Genomic DNA, 13370 nt, shown 5'->3' with positions numbered 1-13370 from the left:
GACGAATGGATAAGGAAGATGTGGTCCATATACACTATGGAGTATTATGCCTCCATCAGAAAGGATGAATACCCAACTTTTGTAGCAACATGGTTGGGACTGGAAGAGATTATGCTGAGTGAAATAGGTCAAGCAGAGAGAGTCAATTATCATATGGTTTCACTTATTTGTGGAGCATAACAAATAGCATGGAGGACATGGGGAGTTAGAGAGGAGAAGGGAGTTGGGGAAAATTGGAAGGGAAGGTGAACCATGAGAGACTATGGACTCTGAAAAACAATCTGAGGGTTTTGAAGGGGCGGGGGGTGGGAGGTCGGGGTACCAGGTGGTGGGTATTATAGAGGGTACGGATTGCATGGAGTGCTGGGTGTGGTGCAAAAATAATGAATACTGTTATGCTGAAAATAAAAAATAAATTAAAAAAAGTTAACTTCCTCAATTTGATAAAGCACATCTGCAAAAACCTATAGTTTACATTATACTTAATTATGAAAGCCTGAATGCTCTTCTTCCAAGATCAAGAAAGGATGCATGTTCTTACTACTCTTTTTCAATATAGTACTAGAAATTTTATCCATTGTAATAGGGCAAGAAAAGAAAAGTCACAGATTAGAAAAGAAGAAATAAGAGTATATTTTTAGATGGAATGATTGTCTATTTAGAAAATACCAAAGAGTCTACAAACAACAACAATGCATACAAGAACTAGTAAGTGAGTTCCAAGGTTGGAGGATGCAAATTCAAGATGAAGAAATCAATAACATTTCTGTATACTAGCAATGAACATGTGGAAACAAAAATTTAAAGCACAATAACATTTATATGAACTCCAGAATAAATTAAATACTTTAAAAAATGTACAGGATCTGTATGATTAAAAACTACAGAATGTTTGCAGAAGGAATCAAAAGCCTAACTAAATAAATGGTGGGACATACCATGTTCGTGGGTTGAAAGACTCCACATAGTAAAGATGCCAGTTCTCCCCAGACTGACCTGTTGACTTAATATAATTTATATCTTTTAAGTTTTTATTTGAAGTCCACTTAGTTAATATGCAGTGTAATATTAGTTTCAGGTAAATAATATAGTGATTCAACAATTCCATACACCTAGTGCTCATCACAACAACTGCACACCCTAATCCCCATCACCTATTTCACCCATCCCCACCCCACCCCACCTCCCCTCTGGTAATCATCAGTTTATTCTCTATAATTAAGAGTCTGTTTATTAGTCTGTCTCTGTTTTTTTCCCTATGCTCATTTGTTTTATCTTTTAAATTCCACATGTGACTGAAATCATATGGTATTTGTCTTTCTCTGAATGACTTATTTGCTTAGCACAATACTCTCTAGCAGCCTTATTCATAATAATCAAAACGAAAAGCAATCTGGTTTGTCCTTCAGCTGGTGATTGGCTAAACAAACTGTGGTACATCCATACTGTGGAATAATAGTAATAGAAAGGAACAAAGTATTGATATATACAACCTGGATGAATTTCTGGAGAATTATGCTGGGTGAAAACAATCAATCCCAAACTGTTATACTCTGTATGACTCCATTTATATAATATTTTTGAAATTATAAAATTACAAAACGGAAGAATAGATTAGTGGTTATTAGGCATTAAATAGGGAGTAGAGGTAGGAAAGTGGATGTGACTATAAAAGGACATTAGGGATTCTTATGGAAATATTCTGGATATTGACTATACAGTGTCAGTATCCTGTTGTGATATTTTACTAGTTTTATAAAATGTTATTATTAAGGGAAACTGGATAAATGATATGTGGGTTCTCTCTTATTTCTTACAACTCACGGGAAACTGCAGTATTTCAAAATAAAAAGTTTAGTTTTTATAAAGTAAAGAAAAAGAAATCTTACCTTAAGTATTTTCTTTTAGGGTGGTAGTCAGACCTTATATAAAATAGATAAAACTTAATTAAATTGAACAATATAAATTAAGTTGGTGAACCATAAAACATAGGTTATATACAATTTAACAGATTAAAAGTTTGAAAGAATCTATCACCTAGGGCAACAAGCTTGTAAACTGAAGACCTATCAGAATTCTAGAACAAATTCCTTACAGTCTAAGGTAATTGCTTCACAAAGTCACAAAATCTTCAGAATTCTGTGGGGAAATAAAGTTTGAAGTTGTTTGAAATTAAAAGAAGAGTTTTTTTATGAACCAAGGTAGACAGTGTGTTAAAGAAATGCAGTATTTTGAGACAAACATCTGGAGTGCTAATCTGAATTGGAAAGGACTAACAAACATCTCTTTCAACTCATAGCTGATTCAGGTGACAGTCTTTCAATAGTTCCTTCACATTTTTAGAGCCCCTTCATAAATTAAGACTTTCAAGATATAATTAGTTTCTGTTTAAACCCTGACCATGATGGGACGCTAAATCATTTCCCCAAAGGTCAGGGTGAAAGAAAAGTGGGGGGAAAATGGGAATTTTGATCTTACCTACCATTTAAAGGCATTGTTTGGCAATGGTATGAGAATTAGACTAATAGAGTAAAAAGACCTTGGATTTTACAGACAGAAATATCTAGGTTCAAATCCAGATTCTTCCACTTTCATGGTCATATAACTATGGGCAATTTACATTGGAGTTTCAGTTTTGTCATCTGCAAAATGATTATACTGTCATCTATTTCAAAGAATTTTAAAGGGCTTGGAACATAATAGTCACTTGCTAAATGGTAAGTATTATCTTTATTCACGTGTACAAATATACCATAAGATAAATATGAGAAGTAGACTTGTTGGATCAAAATGAATGAGGATATTTAATTTTGATATATGTACTGCCAGATTATCCTTTAAACCAGATTTACTAATTTGCATTTTCACCTAAAATGTAAGGAAAAATTCAGTATTCCATACCCTATTCATTTTAGTTTTTGTTAATTTTTCACACAAAAATGATATTCCATTGTTATTTTAATTGGCATTTCTCTGATTATTAATGAGGGAACAATTTTCATGTGTTTATTATCTATTTGTATTTCTGTTACTTAACTGCTCTCATAATCTCTACCTATATATACAAATTGGGTTGTAGGTTTGATTATATGTGAGAATGCTTTATATATTTTGAATAACAATGCTTTGTGATCTAGGCTGTTTATTACCTATGTTTTTTAACTTCTTTGGGGCCCTTATAGCACTTTTAAATATTCATGTTGTCAAATTTGACAACTTTTCCTTTGTGGCTGTTAGTTTAAATCTTTTTTAGAAGGTATTTCTCCTCCTCATGATTATGTCAGTATTCTCTTAGGTGTTTTCCTAGTATATGCTTTTTTCTGTTTACATTACATTTAATTCACTTGTATTTTTTTTCTGGTATGAGGTAAGAATTTACTGATACTTTTGCTGAAATAGGCAGTTGCTGGGGCACCTGGGTGGCTCAGTGGGTTAAGCCTCTGCCTTCAGCTCAGGTCATGATCCCAGAGTCCTGGGATCGAGCCCTGCATCGGGCTCTCTGCTCAGCAGGGAGCCTGCTTCTCTCTCTCTCTCTCTGCCTGCCTCTCTGCCTACTTGTGATCTCTGTCTGTCAAATGAATAAATAAAATCTTAAAAAAAAAAAAAAAAGATAGGCAGTTGTTTCAACACGATCGGCACCCTCAGAGATATTTCAGTTTTGGTTCCAGACCATCATGTGACTATCACAATAAATCAAGTCAAATGCATTTTTTGGTTTCCCAGTGCATATAAAAGTTACACTTACACTATACTGTAGTCCTTTAGGTGTGCGATAGCGTTATATCTTTAAGAAGGTACATAACTTAATTTAAAAAATACTTTATTGTGGGGGGTGCCTGGGTGGTTCGGTGGGTTGGGGCCTCTGCTTTCGGCTTGGGTCATGATCCCAGGGTCCTGGGATCGAGCCCTGCATCGGGCTCTCTGCTCAGCGGGGAGCCTGCTTCCTCCTCTCTCTCTGTCTGCCTCTCTGCCTACTTGTGATCTCTCTCTGTCAAATAAATAAACAAATCTTTAAAAAAAAAAAACTTTATTGCTAAAAAATACCAAATATCATATGAGCTTTCAGCATTGTAATAAATGATCACAAATCACAAGTAAACTAATAAGAAGTCTGAAATATTGTGAGAATTATTAAAATGTAACATAGAAACACAAAGTGAGCAAATTCTGTTAGAAAAATGGCACTAATACACTTGCTTAATACAAGATTGCCACAAACTTTCAATTTGTTAAAAAATGCAATATATGGGAAGTACAATAAAGCAAAACACAATGAGGCATGCCTGTACATTTTAATTGTCCATATACTTAACATATTTTTGTCTATTTATCCCTTCTTGAGGGTATCATCCCTGCCCCAACTCTAATCCTGGGTGTAACTGGCAAACTTGACACTTCCTCTGTGGCTACAGGGATCACTACATAATTTGATATAAGAATATTAAGAGAAGTCTTTATTCTTTTACATCACGAGCCAGCAGTGATCTAAGAGAGAATAAATAAGAAAACCAACACAGAGGAAGAAAGATATGGAGAGATCGTGACTTGGTCACATTGAGTCCCTGGAATCGGATCTCCTAGTTATATTAGCCAATTAATTTCTTTTTTTAATGAAGTATTTTATTTCTAAATAAATATATTTTATATTTTTTGTTATAACCCAAAATGATATTATTTATTTTTTGCATAAAATTTTCCAGCTTTGGCCAATAAGAATTCTTTCAGTATGTCCTGTGTCCCCTTTGACATGCTTCCTTCCTTTTGTTTTTTGAGTACTTTCCTACTTTTTGTCTGTAAGATATTCCAGGTTTGTCTTGTAATTTTCTTGCCCCAGTCCTAGAATCAATCATTTCTACAAGGAGCCCTGGTTTTTACTGGAGAATGACATTTTTAAACCAGGCTCTGGGAATTGGGTGTATTGTTGCTATTATGCCTAGGCCTTCTCAGCAGACACTTAAATAATATATGTGTGAATACAAACCCATGTATAAACATATATCTATACTTGTTTCTGTATATATCTGTCTCTCTCTATATTTTGTTAATTATAAGTTTATACTGATATCTCTGAATCGGTTCCAATATCACTGAGTTTATTCTAACCCTCTTTTCTTGCTTGTATCTGTTGAAACTTCTCTTTCCCGCCGTGAGAAACCTGGTTGTCATTATTCCATTATTCATTTATTTATTTATTCCACCCCAGTATAAATACAAAGCAGTGTCAGAATTACTACATTATACTACACTCATGAAGTACAAACTTACCTACTAGCACACATTGTTTATATACAGTTTACTTTGTCTTTAGTCTTATAATTTCCAGTCAAAACATTACTTTCCAAAGTTACTAAGGTCACTCCCTTTTTTCTTCTACCCTTCAGTGTAGTTATAGATCTTACATTTGTAATAAATACAGGTGGGTTAATTTGTCAATGTCTACATTATTTCTGGCCTACCGACATTGTTTTTTATTGTCTTAGTTTACACTCATTAGTGTTCATTCTTTGTGAAACACAGAACAATTGATTTTGGCAAATGGATAATCATGTGTTTTAATTATTTAAAAATTTTTAAAAAATCATTGTCTACTGAAGTTTTCCCATTCCATTTAAGTCAGTTTTGCAAAGACTTCCCTATATACCCCTGGCACTTTCCCAGACTGCTTATTACAATCAGCTAATCATCTGTACCTTAATTTTTCATTTAATAACACACTGCTTATACAACCTATATATCAATTTCATTATTTTAAGTGGCATAATGTTTTTATTTTAATAATAACCAGTAGTTTTTTTTAATTAAAGTATAATTAACATACAATGTTATATTAGTTTCATATGTACAACATATTGATTCAACAATTCTATATGTTATTCAGTGTTCATTAAGTGTGTGGTCACCATCTATCACCACATGATGCCATTGCAATACCTTTAACTCTGTTTTCCACGCTGTTCCCCCCTCTCTCCATGATTACTTATTTTGCAACTGGAAATTTTGTACATCTGAGTCCCTCTTATCTAGTTTGCCCATCCTCCCACCTGCCTCTCTTCTGGCAACCACGAGTTCTCCATATTTAAGAGTCTGGTTTTCTTTTTTTGTTTGTTTATTTTGTTTTTTATATTCCATAATTCATTCTTTTTGTAATAATACCCAGTACTTTCATTGCAGGTTCTTATAATAGTATCTTAATACATTAACTCATTTAATCTCCATAACAGTCCTGTGAAATAGCTATTTTTTACTTTATTTTTTATGTGGGAAATTAAGTCATAGAGCACCTAACTGATTTGTCTGAGGACAATCAAGTGGTAAGCCTGAGTCTTGAACTGAGGCAGACTAGCTCTGAAGTCTGTGCTGCAAACAACTGAATTCTACTGCCTCTTATTGTAAGCCTGTACAAAAATTATTTAATCAATGTCCTATTAAGAATGTCCTTCGGGGGGAAAAAACGATGCCCTTCATAGTTTTTTGTAAATTTCAAGCTTTTATGTTTTCCCATCCCCATTTTTTTAAATTAAAATTATACCTACACAGTACCCCCCCATCAGTCTGTGCAGAAGGGTATAAAATGAAAAGAAAAATGTAACCTTCTCCACCCATAGCTACACTATCAGCTTTGTTTACCCAAAACAACTACTTTTAACTGTTTGTAGTTCTTATAGTACGTTTTATTACAGTTTTAAATTATGTAGTTCAAATTCTATTTGATTTACCAACTATTCAACTTCAGGTAGAAGTTGTTGGGTTGATGTTGATGTCACACTCTGAAAGATGATTTAGAGCATTTATAATATTTTAAACCTTCCTTCTACAACTTTTATTCCCAGTTTTATTAATATTAGTTTTTATTTTTCTAATGGCTCTTTTTAAGGCTCCGATTAATATGTTTAAAATATTTCTTGACATGTAAACCAAGAGGCATTATCTACTAACTTCCTACTATGAAATATGAAAAGGTTTTTTTAAAAGTTTCATTTTCCTGTCTCTTCCATTTTGCTTTTGTTGTTGTTATTCCTGTAGTATCATTTCTTTGTTAAGGTTTCTAATATCTTCTGTTATATGGCTTTAGTTAAATCTCCCATGCTTTGTTTATAGATTGAGTCTATTTTAAACCTAAGAAAAGTTAATTAATAACTGTTATAATATATATTATATATCATATTATTATAATTTAAATATAAATCTCTGCTGGAAAAAATAATGTATGTGATAGATCCATGAAAAGTAAATGTCCAAATTCTGCTTCTAATAAAGATGGAGCTGGCAGAGGTAGGATTTCTCTTTCTTCATTAAACAATAATAAAACCAGAAAAAATTATGGAAAAGTTTTTTTTAAACATTGGGAAGATGACAGTATGGGACTGTGATTTCTTAGAAAAAAGCACAAAGTAAACCCTATAGTTGCACCAGTTTTCTGCACAGCAGCACCAGGAGGGAGAATCAAAACAGAGTTTGGAGTTATCACTGAATTGAAGAGATGGAGATTAGAGTTTGGTGGGCAGAGGCAGAATTTGTGGAGTAGAGTACCAGAATGGAAGGAAATGTGGAGCAAGAAATCTCCAGATAACTGTGAAGGAGGTCCACTTCAGTCTTTGAGATTAATCTAAGTAGTTAAATACTGGAGGCAAGAAAAAGAAAGGAGTGGGTAGAACATTCTAGGAATTCACTGAAAAGGAGTGGGTAGAACATTCTAGGAATTCACATAGCTAGAAATAAACCATTTTCCTGTATGCCAGAGAGGAAAGATCCATAACACATGTGACAGCAAATAGAAGGCCATCATCTTAGTAGAGAGACTAAGTCAGCCCTACATTAAAGGCTTTTGGACAATATCCCTCTCACCGCCAATAAAGCTTAAAAGTAAACTTCGAAGGAGCCTGTTTCCAAGTATCTCAATATGTACCAAAATAAATCAAATACTAGATTAAAGAATAAACCCAAAAATGCAAAATTTATCCTTCTAAGCATCCAATTAGAAATTACAGACATTCAAAAAAAAAAGCAAAATATGACTCATAATACATGGGAAAATCAGTCAATAGGAATAGACCTAGAAATGACAGAGAAGATGGAAGAAACAGAAAAGAGGTTAAAAGAGCTATTACAAATATATTCTTTATATTCAAAATGGTAGAATAAACATAAACCTAATGAGGGAAGACATGGAAGGTACAGATAGACAAAACAGAATTTTTAGAGATGAAAAAGGATATAACAGCACATTAGGTGTTGCAAAAGATCAATGAACCTGAAGACATAGAAATTACACAAAACACAATGAGAAAAAAGATTTTTTTTAAAGTAGAGCATCAGTAACTTGTATGAAAATATCAAGTGGTAAAATGAACATGTAATTGGAGACTTATAGAGAAGGGAAGCTAAAAAATGTATTTGAAGAAATAACAGTCAAAAGTTTTTCATATTTTATGAAAACTGTAAACCCACAGATCCAAGAAACTCAATGAACTCAAAGAGAATAGACCTTTAAAAAATTCTCAGACATATCATAATCACATTGCTGAGAATCAGTGGTAAAGAGAAGACCTTACGGGGAGTGGAAAGGAAGGCACATTTATAATAGAGGAAGAGATAGAAAAACAACAGACTTTTTGTTAGAGACTATGTAAGGCAGAAGACTATGGAATGTCACCTTTAATAGAAGGAAAAGCATCACCAGCCTAGAATACTTTAATCAGTTATAACATTTTTCAAAACAGAAATTAAAATATCCTTTCAGCAAACAAAAGCTGAGAGAATTCATTGCAAGAAGACTCCCATCATAAGAAATGTTAAAGGAAAGTGATATTAAAAAAACAACAAAAACAACAACAACAACAACAACAACAACACGGTGGAATAAACAGCTCCAAGCTCTTGTTCCTCTGAAAAATACTGAAAAAGCATCCAGAAGCTGTCTGAACCAGCTTCATAGGAGCTCTGGAAGACAAAGTTTTTGGCAACCAAGCAAATACCCAATGAGGAAAAAGTCATCTTCAAAATGGTAGGAAATTTCATGGCATTTTTACTCTTGCTCTACTCCCTCACTGGATGGCAGTGCTCTTGGTCTTGAGCAGTGGCAGTCCAGTTCCCAGTTACCTTCATTGAATTAGATAGAGTGAAGGAAGACCTTATGTGCAAATCATTGTGTATGTATGTTTTAACCTTGCTGGGTGGATATGTGAAAGACTGACCAGTTGATTTCTATCATAGGTAGGCAGATGATTAGGTTCCTATCAGCTGAGTTTGCCTCTATTTTAAGATACTCCCTCAGAAAATTCTTCCAACAACTTCCAGTTATATGTAGTTGGCCAGAAACTTGTCGTATAGTTACTCTTATAGTTACAAGGGTAACTCTTCAACGGAGGCTGGAAAATGTACCTTTTTAAAAAAAATTTTAAAGCAGGGAACATTTCCACCTAAGTGCTAAAAAAAACATGTTCTTGAAATAATTTATATTGTGGGAAGGCAATTATTAGTCTCTGTCACAGAGAACAAGAGACTAGTTAGGAGACTGTTTGGAAAGAGATGATAGTGGCTTGTGCTAGGTGGTAGTGGGGTAGTGGTAGTGGGGTTGTGGATGAGATGTAATTGATATATTTTGAAGGCAGTAACCAGAAATCTTAATGCTGGATTAGATATGGTAATGAGAAGGAGAGAAATAAAGAGTGATACTTGGGTTACTAGCTAGTAGATGGTAGCACCAATAATTGAGATGAGAAAGGCCAAGGTTTTGTGGGGCTTTGGAAGGAGGGAGGGGAGAAGCATTTGTAATCCAGAATTTTTTTTTTGTGATATGTTAAATTTGCAATGACTATTATATAGCTAAGTGGAAATCAATACCTTTTAGAATTTCTCAAGATTCTATTTAGAATCTTTTCCAAGGGTCACCCTCTCCTCACATTCCTCAGAAATCTCTCTATTTACTCTGAAGTTTTCTGTTTGCTTTTACTCATTCTTCATTTGCATATATCGATTTTCCTCATATATCTGGTAAATTTTGTTGGCTCATTTTATATTTGCGAATGAAGAAATATGTCGATTGTATAGGTATGCTCTGTGAGACAGGCAGGCTTCCCAGGAGTGTATATGGCGATGGTAGAGAGTAGGCAGGATGGCTGAGGACCCAACAACATTTCCAAAGAACCTATGTGTTTCTCTCCTGATGGAATTTTCTTTTTAAACCCCTGCTGTTATCTGATGTGGAAATGTCAGTGACAGCAAGCTTTATTCTGCTTCCCTATCAAGGCATGAAATTCACAGGATCTCCACCTGGACAGATGGCACATTTTCTTTGGAAAGCAATTTTTTACTTTCTAAATGATATACTGTATAGTACATCATTAGTTTTTGATGTAGTGTTTAATGATTCATTAGTTATATATAACACTCAGCACATTACATTAGTTATATATAACACTCAGGACACATGACATGTGTCCTCCTTAATACCCATCACCCTGTTACTCCCTCCCCTCTGAAACCCTCAGTTTGTTTCCCAGTGTCCATAGTCTCTCATGGTTCATTTCCATCTCTGATTTCTGCCCCCTTCAGATTTCTATCCCTTTGCCGATTGTCCTCTGTGCTATTGCTTATGTTCCACATATGAGTGAAACCATAAAATTGTCTTTATGGTTTATGAAACCATAAAATTGGCTTACTTCATTTAGCATAATCCCTTTGGGGTTTTTTTTTGTTTTTCTTTTTTTTAATCTTTTGTGTGTCTGATTGGGAAAGACAACGCTGCCAACAGCATGTGCTCTCTGGGCTGAGAAAGAGAAGATCCAGCTGTTCTGAATGTAGCTCTCTAATTAATAACTATGACAACTGCACCATCACCTGATTCTCTTTGTATATGCTGTCCTTGAATTTTTTTGCTTCTCAGGCCCACCTGATTTCTGTAGTTCAAGGCTCTAATTTTCTTGATGCGAGTTTCCTTTCAATCAGTCTCATCTGCTTTCATATTTTCTGAATTTTCTCAACTTTCTAAATCCTGGTGTCTCACCTGATTGATTACCAGTATTGCCATGGGACTTTTCTTTTTGAAATATTGTTTTCTGTTACTTTACTAGAACCTTGGGAAGTGGGAAAGAAGAGAGCCCCATGTTTATTTAGTCCATCATCCTGAAGCTCCTATATTGGTTTGTTTTATTGTTCTTTTCTAGCTTCATGAGAAGAATGCCTAGAGCATTTCTCCTCAGTATAAATGTACTAGAGTTTTTTATTCATAAAGTGTTCCATGTTCATCTAAATAATAATACAGAGTTAAACAATAAAAGTTAATAGTGTCCTGTTTCCTCTCTTCCAGGGATGTTAGCATTTTATGTCCTTTCACACATTCTTTCAAGCTTATGTTAGGGAAGAATTTTTTTTTTCTTTTGTTTTTTACAAAAAAGAGTTCATGTGGTTTTTTTTGTTGTTGTTTTGGGTTTTTACTGTTCTTCTACTTCCCATATATATTTCATTTATTTTTAATTTTTATACTCTATTTAAAGTAATGACATTTCATATGTTAGAGTTAAAATTGTTTTTTAGGGGAAATTCAAGCAAAGAAAAAACAAGCAAAAGAACTGATGTGGAAAAGTCTGAGATGTATTTCAAGAACTCAAAGTTAGACACAGTTTGTCTGAAGGAGAGAAACTCTAATGGGGAAGACTGAGAAACGCATAGAAATTATTTAGTCAATGTGTTAGGGCAATGAATAGCAGCAAAAATGGGAAGCTGCTGAAAATTTAAGAAAAGTCATGTTATTAACTGCTTAATATTAATGTACACTTAAAACCAAAAGTATTACTTATGGAAAGATCATTCATTGAACTGTCATTTTAATTAATATGATATATAATGAACCTTCTGCTGTCTACAGAAGAGAGTATATTTGAAAGTAGTTTGTAGTATTATGTACGCTCAGAGAGATGGTATCAAATTTGGTCTAGTTAAGAGGGCAGTGTGCATGCACGTTATGATGCTTCCAAAGCATCATTCTCAGTCACTGCAGTCTTGATTGTGTAGCAAAAGGAATATCAGATGAAAATTGAGGACACTTCGAATTTAGACTACTAACCATCTGGTTAACTTGGGACAACAAACTTGAACTTCAGATTCTTGTATGAAACAAGGAGTAGGATTGAATTATCTCTATACAGCACCTTTCGTCTCCCAAAATTCAGTGGTTCTCTGATTCTCTGATAATTGTTCCTATACACCTTAATCTAGCACCAAGTGTTTCCTTAGGCAGTGTTAAGTACACATTTAGCAATTACAGGTTAAGGAATTATTGAAAATGCTTTCTAGCCCAATACAATATCAAATGCCATTTTTTTCCTAGGGGTGGGAGAGGGGCAGAGGGACAGGAAGAGAGAGTCCCAAGCAGGCTTCATACTCAGCACATGAACCCAATGCAGGACTTGATCTCACAACCCTGAGATCATGAACTGAGCCAAAAATCAAGAGTCAGACGCTTAACCAACTGAGCCACTCAGGGACCCCTCAAATGTCATTTATTATCTAAAGCATTTTACAACCTTTTAAAATGAGGTTATATTAATTCTGACAATTCCAATTCTTCTTTACTTTTGTTTCTGCTTGAAGTTGCTATGCACTCTTTTGATTTTATAAATTCAATAGTGTGAAAATTAGAGTATCAAGGAAGCTAAGGTTATATTTGTAAATATATATGTATAGATGTCTTATAATTGGCAAAATAAATTATAGTAGCTATGAGAAAAATATTTAGGTTTTACGTTTTTTATGTCTTTAATAACTATTGAAAGAATAAAGTTACCTTGGGAAATATTCTTGTATTACAAGCAGTCTAAAATTAAAACTTCTTTTTTTATAAGGTGATTTTTTCACCAAAGGAAAACATTATACCGTATTTCAGACCAGAATATATAGAATCCAAACCAAATTATCAGGTGAGTCCTGAATTATCCTATCCCAATAACAATTATATTTAAATACTAGGCTTCTATAATACTTTATATAATTCAGTGGTTCCTAAACCAGACTACCCATTAGAAACATATGGCTGTCTTTGAAAAAATACATGTTCTCAGATTCTACCTCTGACCTGATGAATCTTGATCCGGAAATGGAGCCTGGGAATCTGTATTTCTCAGAAGAACCCAGGGGACTCTTATACTGTCATCTGGATATCAACTAACACTTGAAAAACAGATGTAATAAAATGTATCTACTACAATGAAGTTTGATCAGCTAAGTTGAAATAAACTGAAATATTAGGCTGATATTTCACATTTTCCCCTTTTCAGCTGATTAATGTAGAGGTTGTATGAACAAATATAAGAATATGTTTGAAACATTTGAATAACAGACTTCACCTCAAAGACTATTTCACTTATAGACTT

General features: G+C 33.9%; 1 protein-coding gene across 1 annotated transcript in view; it reads left to right on the top strand.

The window, feature by feature from the left end:
• The window catches only part of C2CD6 (C2 calcium dependent domain containing 6), a 111943-nt gene that overhangs the window by 90028 nt on the left and 8545 nt on the right, over positions 1 to 13370 (top strand). Inside the window, exon 14 of the mRNA XM_032354439.1 lies at positions 12843 to 12917. Coding sequence (XP_032210330.1) covers positions 12843 to 12917 — 75 coding nt within the window. The remainder of the gene's footprint in view (positions 1 to 12842; positions 12918 to 13370) is intronic.

The sequence above is a fragment of the Mustela erminea genome, chromosome 8 (genome assembly GCF_009829155.1).
Source record: "Mustela erminea isolate mMusErm1 chromosome 8, mMusErm1.Pri, whole genome shotgun sequence".
Lineage (NCBI taxonomy): Eukaryota > Metazoa > Chordata > Mammalia > Carnivora > Mustelidae > Mustela > Mustela erminea.
Note: the sequence above shows the minus strand (reverse complement) of the source record. Positions and strands in the feature narration are given on the sequence as shown.